The sequence below is a fragment of the Podarcis gaigeae genome (assembly GCF_964106915.1).
Source record: "Podarcis gaigeae genome assembly, chromosome: 1".
Lineage (NCBI taxonomy): Eukaryota > Metazoa > Chordata > Lepidosauria > Squamata > Lacertidae > Podarcis > Podarcis gaigeae.
Window position 1 is genome coordinate 22,989,198 of NC_139678.1, and position 17,636 is coordinate 23,006,833.

Genomic DNA, 17,636 nt, shown 5'->3' on the forward strand with positions numbered 1-17,636 from the left:
TCTTCTCCCCGTGTTTTTGTACAAAACAAACTTATGTTGGTTTTAGACCAGTTTACGCTATGGCTTTCCTCACAGAACCCTAGAAATTGTAGAGTAATGAGACTTGGTTGTAGATGTGATGGGAATTGGTTGCAGATGTTAGTAGGTTTGGTGGTGAGCTGGCAGGGAGGGGCCAGCTTGTGTGCTGGGAAAAGGCATTGGGTTGGATACTTAGTGTAACCTGGGGGTGAGAGGGAGCCTCTCCTGTTGGACATGTAAAAATCTCAGGGTACCCTGGTAAAGGCGTCTGGGTTGAAATCCGAAGGTCCAGATGACGTGAGGTGGGGGTGATGGGCCAAAGGACTTCCGTTCAGTGGCCAGGGGCTGTCAGCTTAGTTTACCAGCATCTTGAGGGGACCCTTAACCCAGGACTGACCCTTGTGAATAATCATCCAGCAATCAGGTAGGATGATTTGGGATACACACCCAATGCCTATGCCAAAATCTCATGGCCAATTTATTTCCAAGTTCTTCTTATGTCATTTTTGTTGCTTACTTCCCAGTTCCCAAGGCACACTGCCCACAGGCCTGCAATCCCCCTCCCACAAGCACAAGCACATTTTAAAAGCTATAAAATGTTAATCAGCCGAACACCTGAGAAACATTTTCACCTGGCAACTAAAGATATGCAATGAAGGCGCCAGGGAAGCCTCCCTAGGGGGAGCGTTCCACAAATGGGGAGCTACCACAGAAAAGGCCCGCTTTTGTGATGGCACCCTCCAGACCTCTTGTAGAGAAGGCACATGCAGAAGGGCCTAAGGTTAAAACTGCAGGGTCCTGGTTGGTTTATATAGGGCGAGGCGGTCCTTGAGGTATTATAGTCCTGAGCCGTTTAAGGCTTCATAGGTCAAAGCAGCACTAATTGGCAGCCTTTGGGGGGAACGCAACACTGATACAAAAACCAGCCACTCATAGTGTTACACTCCTTTTAATAGCCCTCACCCTACCCCTAATCACCTTCAGGCACCAGTTTAGCACAGACACAGCTATATGGTATAAGACTACACTACAAGGTTTACTGAAAGCAATGGGATGCAAGTTATTAATGACTACAGTGCAATTGTATCTTACACAGGCATTCCGTTCAAAGCAGTCCGAGTGGGCAGCAGAGTCCTTGGGCTGGATTAAAGAGCCCCTTCGGCCTTATCCGACCCACAGGCCTTAGTTTGCCAACCCTTGCTCTTTGAGTGCATTATAAACATGCAACACCAGATGGTGCTGGAGAAAAAACAAACAAAATTCTTTGCGATTTTCCATAGTGTTTGTTTTCTTTTGTTATAACGATTTAATTTCTGACTTATTTATAGTGGGTTTCCCCCCGTGTGTAGATCCATCCTATGATGGGAAGCTAATTATATTCATCTATGTTGGAGACCAAGTAATGTTATGCTTTTTCATAAACATCCCTAGGGTAAAACCACCATAGCTGTTATCGCATTGGGATCTCTCCGATGTGAAGTGACAACTCTTGTCTTAACGCTGAAGAATTCCTGCTCCTATCTTAAAGCAATGCACTATGTTCTATCTGCTAAAACCTCTCCTTCAGACTGGCTAGTTGAGGATGTCAGCGCTGAACCAAATGGCTCAGCGATTGCCAGACTTTTAAAGCAGCTACCGGTAAGGATCCTAAATCCTACATTTTAGTTTAGAATTCTTTCGTACCCTTTCTTAAATGTTCTGAACAGGGGAAGGGCACAGATGTACCCATTGTTCTATGAAGCCCCGGGATACATTTTTCCAAAACCATACCCAGGCACAAGACTCCTGAGTTGGATGGATTTAAGTGTGGCCCATGAAACAGAGCAATGCTGAGGACGTCACTACACTCTCTGGCATCTGTGTCAGTGAAGCAGACAAGTAAAAGCTAACTTTTCTTCTGATAGAAGGCAGGGTCAACATTTCCAACTGTCTTTTTTTTAAAAAAATCAATTTTTAAATCTTTCATTAATAACAATCCTATGGAGGCCACATTAATTTGATGCCAAATCATGCCAGATCACAATACAATCAAAAGAGCCAGCTAAACAGTTCCGAATTAAACATTTTTGGATGACTTCCTGTGTTCTGGATATCGGGAGTTGATGTTATTCCTTGATCCTGCACCAATTCCGATCTTAATCATCTCCAGATCAAAACCTTGGCAATCAGTGGCTGATTCATTTCACAGGTTACCATTCTCTTTCTTCCAAAACACATATGTTTCTTAAGTCCGAAATTCAGATACATCTTAAAAGAAACAGAGATACCTCCGCTCATGGCGACTGCATCGGGGAGTTTCCAATACGTGCAGTGCTATGCCCTCTGCGTCCCTTCATTACGTCTGGGCTTCAGAGCTCTTCTCAGGATATTTGAATCAGAAGCCCTTTTATTTCCTTTCCCCCCTTTCTTTTCTTTTCCCACTCTTTTATTATTTTCATCTTCATGTTTTTTTCCTGCCTTCCTTTGGTTCTGCTTTTGGTGGTGTTGTTTTTATGTCCTCTGCTTTGGGTCAATGAGGGGGTGTATGCACGTGAAGATGAGGGCTGGCTGGTGAAGGACCCTGTGTGAGAGGCAGGGAAGGGAAGGTCTCCCAGGGTGGGAGGCTGGAAGAAGGGAAGCTCCCAGGTGAGATCTGGGAGGAGCCACCCCCTTATGTGTGAGGCACGGCTTGAGATCTACCTTTGAGAGAGGATTGCATTTCTCTCTCTTTCTCTTTCTGTTTTCATTTAGATTAGTTTGCTTTTTAAATTTGTTCTTTTATCTGTATTAATAAAGCCTTAATAATTTTTTTTTAAATTTTTTTTAAAAGAAATCTGTGCTGCTGGTAATAATTGTATGAATACAGGGTTGGGGAGATGACACAAAGGGGAAATCGGTCTTATTTTTCATCATATAATTGTGAGGAGAATCAGAACTTACAGGGTTAAACAGTTCTGTGTGACGTCTCACATTCTGAGGCGTGGTTTTGTTCACATACGGGAATCTTTCTTTTTGTGTGAGTTTCCTTTCATTTTTGGCTGAGAGACGAAAGGATGTCCGCTCTCTCGCCGGGCTGATTTATGATGTTTTTCTTCTCATTAAAGGCTGTTGGAGATTAGCAAGAAGCCTGCATTCAGTCTGATTTATTATCCACACACAAGGCAACACTTTCTGCTGCTGCAAAACTCTGCTAAGGACTCTGCTAAGAGAGCTAAGAGAGCTCAAGTTTTTTCTATTGGCACAGGCGTCCATCGGCACGGGGGAAGTGTGCCAGGCGCCATCTTATCTCACAGGTTATGGAAGCTAGCCAAGCTTTGATAGCTGTTGCCACGTCGTGCCTGTGTGTGTGGGAGAAGCCAACTGGAGCTTCTGCCTAACGTTTGAGGCAGCGAAGTTTGCTGGGGAGGATCGCATCTTCAGGACCGGGTGCCAAGAGGAGCTGCTGTTACGTGAGTAGGCTCAGCCCCAGGGGAGAAGATGGCAGATGGCCAGGAGTCATACTCCGTCCCCTTCGAAAAATTAAATGGGAGAAACTGGGAGGAGTGGTCAAGGAAGCTGAAGGCTGGCTGGTAGCCAAGGGTGTGTGGGAGGCAATCCAAGGGCCCCCACAGCAAGCTGCAGCCGGAGATGCAGCAGCGGATGTTGCAGCTGCCCAAGCCTCACAGAGGAAAAATCAGAAAGCCCTAGGAGCTATAGTGCTCAGTTTGGAGGGCTCACAGCTACCTTTGATGGAGGGTCTTGAGACTGCTCATGAGGCCTACCAGGCACTAGAGAGAGTGCACCACAGGACCACAGCTGGGGCAAAGATCCACACCACCAGAAGCTTGTTTGAGCTGAAGCTGCGTCCTGGTGATAGCATCAGACAGCATGTGACTGAGATGCTCTCTGTTTTCAACAAGCTGAGACTGTTGCAAGTCAACTTTACTGAGGAACTGAAAGTTTATATTTTGCTCAGCTCTTTGGACAAAAGTTATGACAATTTGTGTCTAACTTTGGAATTGATGAATTCAGCGGATCTTACGCTACAGTATGTGACCGGTCGTTTGTGTGACGAGGAGGAACACCGTCTCAGAGAGGGCCGAGCTGGCGCAGAGTGCCCTGCCAGTAGCAAGGGGGGGCAAGCCAGAAGGCACAGTTCAGGCTTTTTCCACTCGTCGTTGTTTTGTCTGCAGGTCTGTTGACCACCTGCGTCGATCCTGTCCGAGGAGAGCCAGAGAGGCCGGGCAGGATGTCTCCAAGGTCGCTTCTCATGGCAGTCAGCCAAGTCCTCGTGGCAGCCAGCCAGGTTTCCATGGCAGCCAGTCTAGGAGAGGAGGCCAGTTTGGGAATGTGAAGGGAGGACGTGACAGAGGAAGTGAGAAAGACGCTTCTTCTTATCACCTAGCTGCCTCTATGGCAACACTAAGGGACAACTCCAGTGAGGGCAGCATGCTGCGTTGGGTCATCGACTCAGGAGCCAGCCATCACCTGATGCCATCACCATCTAGTGGTGAAATGTGGAACTGCAGGGCTGTTTCAACTGGGAAAACAGTCACTCTTGCTGATGGCTCACAGAGACAATTAACCACTGTTGGCAATGTGTTTGTTTCTTTTTTACAGGCAGAGCTGGAGGTCTACGTTGTGCCAGGAATGAAATGTTGTCTTTTATCTGTATCTGCTCTTGTAAAGGAGGGTTATAAGATTGCTTTGAAAATGATGTCTGTTCTATTTCCAGGGGTGGGAAACAACTGGTCAATGTTGCATGTCAGAACAACCTCTTTGTTCTGGAGACACCTCTGGAGGGTAAGGGGGACGCTGAGACAGCACAGGCACAGTGTGCTAACATTCCCACACATGACTCATGTGCTCACTTGTGGCACAGGAGAATGTCGCACAGCTGTTGGAAATATATCCAGAAGTTGCCCGAATGCACTGAAGGTTGTAAGATGAAAGCATGTGATAAATTATTGGATTGTAGGGCATGCAAAAGAGCAAAGATAAAAAGGTGCAGTTATGCCAGATTGGAGAGGGTAAACACAAGGCCTTTTGAGCTTGTGCATACAGACCTTTGTAGTCCCATGCCAGTGCCGAGTCTGGGCAGGGCCAGGTATGCGCTCACGCTGACAGATGATTTTTCTAGGAACAGCTGGGTTTTCTCGCTGAAACGGAAAAACGAGGCGGCGCAACTGATCAAAGACTGGGTTGCGGCGGTGGAACTACAGTTTTCCACCAAGGTGCAGAGTTTTCAGAGTGACCGAAGCAGAGAGTTCACCGGGTCTGCTCTGCAGAGTTTCTTCCACCAGAAGGGAATAAGTCACAGGTTGACGGTTGCTTTTTCTCCTCAGGAGAATGGCGTAGCGGAGCACAGGAACAGAACGCTAGCTGAGGCAGCTGACGCTCTACTGTTTGATGCTGGTTTGTCTCAGAGCTTTTGGGCCGAAGCTTGGAAAGCTGCCAGCTTCAAGTTGAACAGGTCCTATAGCTCTGTTGTAGGGGACATGCCCTATTTTCTGCTGCACGGGAAGAAGCCCAAGGTGCATTTCTTCCGTGTGTTTGGTTGCGAAGCTTGGGTGCTTGTGCCAAAGGCTCAACGCAAGAAAGGTGACCCGAGGTCCCGGAAAATTATCTTTTGTGGGTACGAGCCTGCGACAAAAGGGTGGAGGTTTGCCTATCCAGAAGGCGATCAGTCCAGGATTCTAGTCAGCAGAAATGCTGAGTTCTGTGAGCAGAGTGGTTGGTCAAGGATCCATGCAAATCCTGACGTTCTCTCAGAATGTCTGTCTGATTCTGATGAGGAGGGAGAGTTAGAAGCTGAACCTGTTGATGAGGACCAGGTCTCTGACCAGGGTCAAGAACAAGGAGGGGCATCTCCACAGGTTGTTAAAAGAGAGCCCAAAAGTGAGCCTTCGTCTCCCGTTAGTCAAGTGCAGAAGGCCAGAAGACGCAGTAAGTCAGAGGGGGAGTCTTCTGATAACAAAGACACACTTGCTGGCCCCAGTGGGTCAGAAGAAGCACCTGAGACAGTGCTCAGATGTTCCACACGCACTACAAAGGGGGTACCACCTGAGAGGTTTGAGGTCACCAGCGTGAGGGTTGGTTTAGCGCAGTGTGAACCTGAGAGTTTTGAGGAGGTTCAACAGTTGTCTGAAGCAGAAGCCAGGAAGTGGCAAGAGGCAATGGGAAAGGAGTTGAACTCAATGAGGTCCTTAGGTGTGTTCTCCACCACGAAGCTGCCAGAGGGCAAGCAGGCCGTGAGCTGTCGCTGGGTTTATAGGATTAAGCCCACAACGTCTGGAGAACCACAGTACAAGGCGAGGCTTGTAGCCAGAGGGTTCACGCAGAGAAGGGGGCTGCATTACACCAAGGTGTATGCTCCTACATCCCGGAGTGAGACTCTGTGCGTGCTTTTAGCAGTAGCTACTCAAAGAGGGCACCAAGTGCACCACTTTGATGTGGATGTGGCTTATTTGAACTCGGATCTGAAGGAGGATCTGTACATGCTACCTCCTCCAGGGTTTGAGGGCAATGAGCCAGGTGTTGTGTGGAAGCTGCACAAGACAATTTATGGTTTGAAACAGTCAGCCAGAAATTGGAACATGTGCCTGAATGAAGCTCTGGAAAGTTTCGGTTTCCGGAAGAGTCTTGCAGACAGTTGCCTGTACATGAAAGGGTCAGGAGAGACACAGGAAGCGATTCTGGTGTTTGTACATGATATTCTGTATGTGGCACAGACAGGTAGACAGGTGCAAGGTTTTGCCAAAGAGCTTGGTAAGAAGTTTAAGCTCAAAAACCTTGGTCCCGTTCAGGTTTATCTAGGCGTTAGGATAGACAGGTCTGAGAACGGGAGTTTCTTGCTCAGTCAGAAAGGCAAGATTGAGCAGTTGCTTGAGAAGTTCCAGATGTCTGACTGTGCAGGGGTCAGAATGCCCATGGAGACCAACTTCGTGAAGGACAGTCAGCTTGGGGAGCGTTCTGAGTTCCAAAACCCTGAGGTGTTTCAGTCAGCGCTAGGGAGTCTGTTGTATCTCTCTCAGTGGAGCAGACCAGACATAGCGTTTGCTGTGAATCTGCTCAGCAGGGAGGCTACAAAGCCCAGTGTGAATGCCTGGCAAGGCATCAAGAGAGTGTTGAGGTATTTGCAGGATACCAAAGAGTTTTGCCTCACGTTGTCAGCTGAAGGTGACGCACGGCTTACATGCTGGAGTGACAGCGATTGGGCATCTCTTGGGGACAGGAAGTCTGTGTCTGGGCTGGTGGTAAAGTTTGGGGAATCCCTGGTTGGGTGGAAGTCCCGGAAGCAAAGTCTTATTGCACTTTCTTCCACTGAGGCTGAGTTCAGTGCGCTGTCTGATTTGTGCAGGGACTTGGACTTCTACCGATGCTTGATCCAAGAGATCTGTGGGAATTGTTACTCGCCCATAACTGTTTGGGGAGACAATCAACCTTGTCTTAGGTTGGCAGAATCTGGACAGTTCAAGTCCAGAACCAAGCATTTGGACATACGTTTCCAGAATGTATGTCAAAGTGTCCAGGCAGGTTGGATACGGCTCAAGTATTGTTCGAGCCGGGAGAACCTAGCTGATGGGTTTACCAAACCCTTGACCTTCCAGCGACATGGGGAGTTCTGTGAAGGGTTGTGTTTGGGGTGAGTTATACTCACAGTTTCCCTCAGGATGCCAGACGAGAGGGGGTGTAAGGAGAATCAGAACTTACAGGGTTAAACAGTTCTGTGTGACGTCTCACATTCTGAGGCGTGGTTTCGTTCACATATGGGAATATTTCTTTGTGTGTGAGTTTCCTTTCGTTTTTTGTCTGAGAGACGAAAGGATGTCTGCTCTCTCGCTGGGCTGATTTATGATCTTTTTCTTCTCATTAAAGGCTGTTGGAGATTAGCAAGAAGCCTGCATTCAGTCTGATTTATTATCCACACACAAGGCAAAACTTTCTGCCGCTGCAAAACTCTGCTAAGGACTCTGCTAAGAGAGCTAAGAGAGCTCAAGTTTTTTCTATCGGCACAGGCGTCCATCGGCACGGGGGAAGTGTGCCAGGCGCCATCTTATCTCACAATAATTTCCCTCTTTTTTTCATTTACAAAGATTATCACACAAATAAATTTATACAACCAATTAGAAAACATAAAATTAATAAAAATTAATTAAAAGAAAAAGAAAAAGAAAGAAAACATAAAATCATTGACCCTTTCTGTGCTTACTTATGTTTTATCTTTTACCACTGCATAGCCAATTCATATCTATTTACTATTTATCCTTTGTATTTTATTTAAATGATTTTCACTGCACATTTTTATGTCAGTCCCGCTAACGATTTAAGTTGTTTGCAAAAATTCTTCAAATAATCAATAAATTTCCCCATTAAAATGTGTTGTTTTTTGTACAGGTGAACTACAGGCCACCATCTGTTTTGGGAATTGCTGTTCCACTCACAGAAAATTTCTATAATGCTGACCCCAGCAAACCTAAACTGAGGGATTATTTTACAAATTCAAAAGTAAGTCTTCATAGCTACTCCTGTAAGAGCTTTGAGAATGCACATTTTAAAAAATTGCTATCCATTTTGCACTCCGTGCTGTTGCATGTTCTTTACATACATATACACGCATTAAGAAAAGAGATTTCTAATTAAGAGGAGAATATTGAAATTCAACTTCCAGATAAGCATTTCTATAGAGTTTTCCCCAAAACTTAGGCATCCTGCTTGCACATACTATAGACTCAACATCTGTCTGCTTCCCACTATAAATAGCTGGTTTTTGCTATTTTTTTAAGAAAAATAACCTGAAAACTTGGGCTCGAATCCTTATGTTTTAACTTTATGGCCACCTCATGGCCACCTTATATCACTTGCCAAACCTTTGCAGTAATAGGATAGATAGGATCAGAACATATGTTGATAAAATTGCCCAACTACTTTCCACACACTCAAGGTAAATATACTTTAGGAGCTATGGAAACAATTTTAAGCACCCAGAGCAGCCAATATGAGCATTTCCTTTTTTTTGCCCTAGGTGAACTCTACTGTCTCACCCCGTTTTACAATCCTCCATGTTTTCCTGTTCTAACAACAAGAGGCAGTAGAGGATTGTATGCCTAGCTCCTTTTGCACTATTCCATATATTCAAGATAATGATATTTTACATCTGATTAAAGACTCTCAAAGTCCACAGTATCAAAGCTGCTTAAGAATATGGAGAGTGTAGAGAAGAAAAAGGGAAAGGCTGAAAAGCAGACAGAGAACTTCATCTGCAAAATTATTTGCTGTCACCCAAGAGCCCCAATGTCCATTCAGCTCATTAGTCTCTTGCTCAAGAGAATGCTTCTCTTCAACCCAACTGCATATCACGCTTCCTGTTCACTAAGGAACAAGAATTATTGCATAGTTCTCTTTGCCCTGACTCTCCCTTTCTTTCTGACAACCTTTTTCACCAAATTTGAACACGCAGGGCTCTCCAGTCCACTGATAGTTGAAAAACTATAGACTGATTCAGAGGTCAAATGATTTCCATTGCATATGTTGGTCTACTTTGTAAGCACAGTCGAGAATTGCCTTGATTATACCTTCTTTGGGACACGGGTGGCACTGTGGTCTAAACCACAAAGCCCAGGGCTTGCCGGTCAGAAGGTCGGCGGTTTAAATCCCCACAACAGGGTGAGCTCCCATTGTTCGGTCCCAACTCTTGCCCACCTAGCAGTTCAAAAGCACATCAAGTGCAAGCAGCGGGAAGGTAAACAGCGTTTCTGTGTGCTGCTCTGGTTCGCCAGAAGTGGCTTTGTCATTCTGGCCTCATGACCCGGAAGCTGTCTGCAGACAAACCCTGGCTCACTCGGCCAGTAAAGCGAGATGAGCGCCACAACCCCAGAGTCGTTCGCGACTGGACCTAACAGTCAGGGGTCCCTTTACTTTTCCAACAGAATTCTGGACGGTACAAGCAATGTGCTGGCAAGTCAAATCGCTCTGACTGTGGATGTACAGAAAATATGAAGCTGTCCTTTTCTGTTGCCTTTTCTGATTGCAAGGAGAAGGTAAGGGCTATGCCTACATGTGCAGCTTTTTGTTTGTTATTCGGAGGAGATATGTAGTACAGTCATACCTCGGGTTGAATGTGCTTCAGGTTAAGCGCTTTCGGGTTGCGCTCCCCTGCAACCCGGAAGTGACGGAGTGTGTTACATCTGGGTTTCGCCACTCGCGCACCACAAACGCTCATAATGACATCACACGCATGCGCGGAAGTGGCAAAACGCGACCCACGCACGCGCAGACGCGCTGTCGCATCTTACAGGATGCGAACAGGGCTCCAGAACAGATGCCGTTCGCATCTGGAGGTACCACTGTATCCTGGAACCATTACATCCAGTATGTAAAGTACCGGGTATATCAAAATAACAGTACGTTAAGAAACCTAAGAAGGCAAAAATACCCTTAGCTACTGCTGAGAAGATGACAATGTTGTGACAGGCAAATATCTTTGGGGAGGGAATTCTGCAAATGGGGCATCATAACCAATAAATCTTTTCTCTGGCTGCCTTCTGCCACACCTCAGATGGTGGGGGAATTTCTAAAGACTCCCATGGTTCTTCAAGGTATTTGGGTCCCAAGCTGTATAGGGCTTTAAAGGCGAAATGGACTGGTAGCTAGTGAAGCCTTTTGAGCCACTCACAGTTACTAACTTAGCAGCTGTATTCTGCAGTAATTGCAATTTCTGAGCAGTCTCCAAAGGTAGCCCCAGATGCAACCCAATACAGTAGTCAATCCTTGTTTCCAGATAACTGTGGCCAGGCTATCGCTTTCCAGAAGAAGCTGCAGCTGGCACACCAACCTAAATTAATGTGAAAGACATTCCTTCCCACAAAGGCTTATCTGTTTCTCCATTGACAAAGCTATATTTAGGAGTGTGCTCAATCTAATAATTTGATCCTTTAGAGCAGTGTTTCCCAACCTTTTCCCTACCATGGCCCTCTTCTGACCTTGTGTTCTTCCTGTGGCCCACCCCACATGGACGTAGCCAAGAGGGGGGCATGGGGGCAGCTGTCTTCCCATAAGTAAAAATCAATTAAAATCCATACAGAGCCAGTGCAAAGCTGCCGATGGGCCCTACGCTCATTGGCAACATCTGATGGCCCTGATCCACTAAGCGCTGAGGTGGATTGCACCCTGCACCTTTCAGAGTCAGGCCAGGCTGCCACCGAACCCAGCACTGGCAGCAACAACAAGCAACTCTGGCTCGCCCAGCCCTACCCATGGCCACCCCACCACCGCACTTAGCTGACCTGGGAGTTCTGGACTGCGGGCTCTACTGGTCAAAACGGGAGCCTCAGCGATTGCCCTCTCTTTCTGGAAACAAACCAGGACTCCAAGAAAACACACGTGGCAAAAAGGAACGTTAGGCCCTGCTGGGCTGCCTCCTTACCAGCTTGTGAAACGCTACTTTAGAAGGAGTGCAACCTTATGCATAACAGATTTAACAGATGTGCCACCTACCTACAGAATCTCAGACCTTCTGGGACTGATTTTCAGTCCATTGGTTTTCATTCAGCTCATTACCAATTTGTAGGTCCAGCATCAGACTTCCTATTTAGCAGAACTAAACCAGATTATGTAAATACTTACATTTGTGTCATTCCATGTCTTTCCATGCAGGCATCATTTTAATGTCAGTGATTTCTATATATGTTTCATTGCCAGGCCCTGCGAATGAAATTCCCAGTATCAAGGCTTCCTCTCTATTTCACCATTGAGGATGACGGTCGCTCTGTAAATCTGACATCTCCTTATTTTATCACAATCATAGAAGTCAACAACAGAACCAACTGGAAAGTTTCAGGTAGGGAGCAGAAGAATCTTGGGATTCATCATTATCTTTCGTATCGGAGAGGTTCTGTTGGAAACACTTGTCAATGTATTTTCAGGCTCTCTTTCTGGCCCTGTAGTAGGTGTGATGAACCTTTGGTCCCCTGTATGTTGCTGAATTCCCATCATCCCTATCCATTGGCCATGCCTGCTGGGGCTGTTGCAAGTTCTAGTTCAGGGAAGACTTGATGTGGAAAGATTTGAATCTAGTCCAATTCTTTCTGCATGCAAAACCTATTACACCCACAGACCCTTAAGGCCTGAAACAAGCATAACACAACCCATTGGTTTACCATGGGTATACCCCTCCCCCTAGCTGTTCTTCCTCCTCTAGTTCTCCTGCTAGCTTTTACCATGACTAATAGTTATGGTGGCACTTCAGCTATAACAAAGAGGAGTTCAGGTTAACCAACATTTCATATTAATGTTTGCCCACACCCCTCCTTTTTCACCCACTCGTGATAATTACCAGTAATCACCATTAGTGCTTTTTTCTGAGGGGATTCAGAGGTACGCATAACCCTAAACATTTTGTGAATCTAGGTTTGGCCTCATTGAGGGGCACTATTTCAATATGAGTAGAAAAATGAGAGCATCCCTAAACTTTTTTTAGAAAAAAAAGCACTGCTGTTTGTTAACCTCTGGAAAGCCGCTGTAGAAGACCCTGTGCAGCTCTAATACATCATGCTGTGCCTCTGATACCTTTCATACTTTTACATTTCATGAGAAATAGATCTGGCTATTCATCTGTATTCAGGCCCTACTGAAATGTGAAAAAGAAGGAAGAAACTGAAACCTACCACTCTGTGACTGTTTAAACTGTTTTTTCAGGTACCAATCAAACATCAAGTATGTTAAAAATGAAAAAATATTTGGAGCACAGACTCAAAACTGAACTATATAACCCAGATGGCCTATCTATAACGATAACTGTAAGTGCCAGAGAAAATACAGTGCTACCTCGGGTTACAAACACTTCGGGTTACAAACACTTCAGGTTACAAACACTTTGGGTTATAGTCTCCACTAACCTGGAAGTAGTACCTCGGGTTAAGAACTTTACCTCAGGATGAGAACAGAAATTGCACACTGGCAGCACAGCGGCAGTGGGAGACCCCATTAGCTAAAGTGGTACCTCAGGCTGAGAATGGTTTCAGGTTAAGAGCAGACCTCTGGAATGAATTAAGTTCGTAACCAGAAGTACCACTGTACCTTAAACCCCAACTCTTCTTACCTTAAACTCTTTGTACCTGGGTGGTCCAACTTTTCAAACAAAGTGGGTCACAAGAGTACTGAAACCCTTTCAAAGTGCCCCAATTTTCCTGCATCATCCCAGAATTTGAAGAAGCCATCCCAGCTTCTGATTTGATCCTTTTGTTGTTAGTCGTTTAGTCATGTCCGACTCTTCATGATCCCATGGGCCAGAGCACGCCAGGCCCTCCTGTCTTCCACTGCCTCCCGCAGTTTGGTCAGACTCATGTTTGTAGCTTCGAGAACACTGTCCAACCATCTTGTCCTCTGTCGTCCCCTTCTCCTTGTGCCCTCAATCTTTCCCAACATCAGGGTCTTTTCCAGGGAGTCTTCTCTTCTCATGAGGTGGCCAAAGTATTGGAGCCTCAGCTTCACGATCTGACCTTCCAGTGAGCACTCAGGGCTAATTTCCTTAAGAATGTATGCGTTTGATCTTCTTGCAGTCCATGGGACTCTCAAGAGTCTCCTCCAGCACCATAATTCAAAAGCATCAATTCTTGAATTCAGTGGCGTAGTGTGGGGGGTGCAGGGGGGGCCGGCCGCACCGGGCGCAACATCTGGGGGTTAGGGTTAGGGGCCGCAAATCCACGGATTAGGGGGCACAAATTACTTGCCTTGCCCCGGGTGCTGACAACCCACGCTACGCCACTGCTTGAATTGATTTGTTCCTAATTCAAAAGCATCAATTCTTGAATTGATTTGATCCTAGAATGTCCCATTTACCCCCTCCAGCGTCACTGCTGACCCTGGGGAGGAGGATGCTGCGCTTTCGCACAAGTTAGCATGGCACCAAAAGATATGTCCTGATTTTCATCAGAGGAATGTTGGTGCCATGCTGACTTGTCGGTGTACCTCGACACCAAACCTGCGGGTCACACAAAGGTTAGTCATGTGGGCAGGTGGTGTGGTGGAACAAGGCCTAAAATTGATGCATGACCCACCCCCACCCCTGTGCTGCCTTCCCAAAGCTGGGTAATAAAGGCATCAGGCCTTGGGAAGGAGACAGGAGGGCTCTAGGATCCTGTCAGCCCTCACAGCTCCTTCCCAGCACTTACCCAACTTAAAGAAGGCAGCACGAGGTTTGGGGAGGGGGCATCAGATGTTGCTGAGGGGTGGGGGGAAAAGCCTTGAGGTCCACATGCAGCCCTTGGACCATATGTTGAGCCACCGTGCAATATACATTTGACATTGTGCTGCTGTGGTCTAAACCACTGAGCCTAGGGCTTGCGGATCAGAAGGTCAGCGGTTCGAATCCCCACAACGGGCTGAGCTCCCGTTGTTTGGTACCTGCTCCTGCCAACCTAGCAGTTCGAAAGCACATAAAAGTAAACAGGTATCGCTCTGGCGGGAAGGTAAACGGCATTTCCGTGCACTGCTCTGGTTTGCCAGAAGTGGCTTAGTCATGCAGGCCACATGATCCGGAAGCTGTCTGTGGACAAATGCCGGCTCCCTCAGCCTATGGAGCGAGATGAGCGCTGCAACCCCAGAGTCATCCGCGACTGGACCTAACGGTCAGGGGTACCTTTACCTTTTTAATTTGCATATTAATTCAAAATATCAGAAATTTTCTGTTCCAAGGATATAACACAGTTGCTAGCAACACTGATTTTTAGGCTGTAGTTATACAAACAATTGTGTGCATGTAAGATGTTTTTCTCAACAAGCAGCTCCTGTCTGTTCTACGTGGTACTGCACATTATTTCTGTGAAACATTTCAAGTGAACATGAACACTTTATATTTCGGTTATAGTTTATCACATTTAAGAGAATCATTTTTTTAAAAAATGGAGCAGCAATATTGAGGCAATATTGCACCATGTGCCACATTGCAGTTCAGCCAGCCATATATGTATTTCTGTTCAGGTCATACAAAACACTTATTTTCTTTCAGCAACCAGATCACATTAATAGCCAAGGATTACAGTTTTAATTTAAAAAATGAGAACAAATGTTACAGCATATTAGTAACAACTTCCCCCCCCCCCTTTCCAACAGGGATCTGAGCTTTTCCATTTCAGGGTATCAACTATTCCTGGAGTCTCCTTTTGTAACTTATTTGACGAATTTCAGGTATTGTCATTAGCTCTTTTAAAAAAACAACAACACACAAATTACACACAGAATGAATTAACAAACATAAAATAGGATACAAGATTGTACAAAATGTTCCCACATATTTAGCCCTTACTTCAGCACATTCCCAGAGAACAGCAGGAATTAGCGAGTGCAAGGGGGACTGGACTGGAGAAGGACACTTTAGGGAAACACACAGAAGTGGAAGCTAAAGCAGACTGGAGCTTTTACATATATATATATAGCTTCATACAGGGTGTGTCTTTTAAAAGAGGCCCCGTGGAACATGTGTACTCTGTATCCACAGGGCCTCTTTTAAAGGACTCACCCTGTATATATGAATGATTTTCTGGATGCCAAGGCCCAGAACTGAGGCAAGTACTCTTTAGTGAGAGAAGCCCAGCAGATATTTAAATAGCACAACTGTGACTTCAGTCATTAATTAAAAACACTGCAAGGCAGGAGTAGCCTCTTAGCTCACAAAGCAATGCTTTGAATGGTGCCTGAAGATTTTGCTTTGTCACTTCTGTTGTACAAGCTCTAGAAACTTAATTGTGGGGGGGGGGGGGGGTTAATTAAAGTTCAGAGTTTGGGCCGTGTGCTGGCTCTGGCACAGCAATATGCCCCCTGCCCTCTTGGCAGGCCTGCCAGTGCCAAACATATGACCATGGAAAGGCTGCCATCTCAAACAAGAGCTGATAGAGTCACTTGGATAATCTGGGCCAGGTTAACTTTCTGCTCCAGCCTTTCCAATCTAATGCCTTCCAGGTGATTTGGGACTGCAAAGGGCTAATAGGGATGGAAGTCCCAAATGTCTGGGAAGGCTAGTCTCCTCTGGCTGGCAGCACCTCTCCAATATTTCAGGGAGAGTTCCTTCCTAGCCATGCTACCCCAAATCTTTCTGAAGTAGAAATAGTTGTAGTAACTGAACCTTTGGCCTTTTGTAAGCAAAACGTGCTTTACCACTGAACTGTGAGCCTTCCCTCATAGAAATGATTGACTGAGAATACAAGGAAAAACCTATGCCTAACAAAGAGAGCCATACTTTCCTAGCCCATACTTTTCTCTGTATTTTATTTTACGAGGTACAATAATAATGCAGTATCTTGCAACAAACCACATGCAATGCTTACCAAATTGGTTTCCCTATAAACTCAGATGACTGCTTCTGTTCCCCCACCACTTAGATTTGCATATGCCAGCTTTCGCTATCACTTAGACCAGTTTCACTTTCTTGTTGTCAACAGGGTGAGCAATAGTCAATTTAAAGGGAAGTGACTGTTGGAATTACAATATTTTCTGTTGCAGATTTATATTGACGATTCTCCACTGGCATTCCCAGGAAACTCTCTTATCACTTCAATGACGACTATTTTAATGGGAGGCATCATTTTTGTGGCATTTATTCTGTATGTATTTGAAATTGAGATATGGAACTTCTTAAAAAGGAAACTAAGAAGAAATAAAGTGGCATCAAAACCCCCACCCAAGAGAGCTTCAGTAAATTCTGGTGATTCTGCAGGAAGTTGACTGGCAATCGTAATAACGTTATAATAATGTGTTGCTTTTATCAGTAACTATGTACCACAAATGTTAATGGGTTTTTTTTTGAACGAACATATGTACAACTTTTTCATCTTTAGCTGTAGTCTTTCTGTTTAGGAAAAATATTTTTGAAAAGAGGTGATGAATTTTCACTTGTTGTTCCCTAGGATGAAACGCATTTAGTAGCTGCTTGTCAATAATTTTACTGAAGTTTATTGGCCAAGATTCCCCCCCCCCTCCGAAAATGTCACTGAAGCAGTACACAATAAAATAATTCATATATTTAAAATACACTGCATTGCTAAATGTGTCTACTTACGCCTCTGTTTATTTTAATGTACAGGTTATTTCTGGAACTCTCTAGCTTTCTCCATAATCCAGCGAATGTTTGCAATTTGGTCTCTGGTTCCTCTGCCCCTTTGAAATCCAGCTTGCACTTCTGGGAGTTCTCAGTCCACATACTGCTTAAGCCTTTCTTGTAGAATTTTAAGCATAACCTTGCTAATGTGTGAAATGAGTGCAATTGTGCGGTAGTTGGAGCATTCTTTGGCACTGCCCTTCTTTGGGATTGGGATGCAGACTGATCTTCTCCAATCCTCTGGCCACTGCTGAGTTTTCCAGCATATTGAGTGTAGCACCTTAACAGCTTCATCTTTTAAATTTTTAAGTAGTTCAGCTGGAATATCAATTCCACTGGCCTTGTTATTAGCAGTCCTTTCTAAGGCCCATTTGACTTCACTCTCCAGGATGTCTGGCTCAAGGTCAGCAACCAGACTGCCTGGGGTGTATGAGGCATCCATATCTTTCTGGTATAATTATTCTGTGTATTCTTGCCACCTCTTCTTGATGTCTTGTGCTTCTGTTAGGTCCTTATCACTTTTGTCCTTTAATCTTTGTACAAAAGATCTCTGGTTTTTATCATTCTA

General features: G+C 45.3%; 2 protein-coding genes across 2 annotated transcripts in view; both read left to right on the forward strand.

Annotated features, from left to right (window-relative positions):
• The window catches only part of LOC310841450 (cation channel sperm-associated auxiliary subunit beta-like), a 50,303-nt gene extending 33,300 nt beyond the window's left edge, over positions 1–17,003 (forward strand). Inside the window, exons 19-25 of the mRNA XM_083732558.1 lie at positions 1,450–1,656; positions 8,374–8,484; positions 9,906–10,016; positions 11,677–11,815; positions 12,673–12,773; positions 15,088–15,162; positions 16,474–17,003. Coding sequence (XP_083588684.1) covers positions 1,450–1,656; positions 8,374–8,484; positions 9,906–10,016; positions 11,677–11,815; positions 12,673–12,773; positions 15,088–15,162; positions 16,474–16,695 — 966 coding nt within the window. The 3' untranslated portion in view covers positions 16,696–17,003. The remainder of the gene's footprint in view (positions 1–1,449; positions 1,657–8,373; positions 8,485–9,905; positions 10,017–11,676; positions 11,816–12,672; positions 12,774–15,087; positions 15,163–16,473) is intronic.
• The window catches only part of LOC310841298 (cation channel sperm-associated auxiliary subunit beta-like), a 105,436-nt gene that overhangs the window by 36,508 nt on the left and 51,292 nt on the right, over positions 1–17,636 (forward strand). The gene's annotated exons all lie outside the window — the stretch shown is intronic.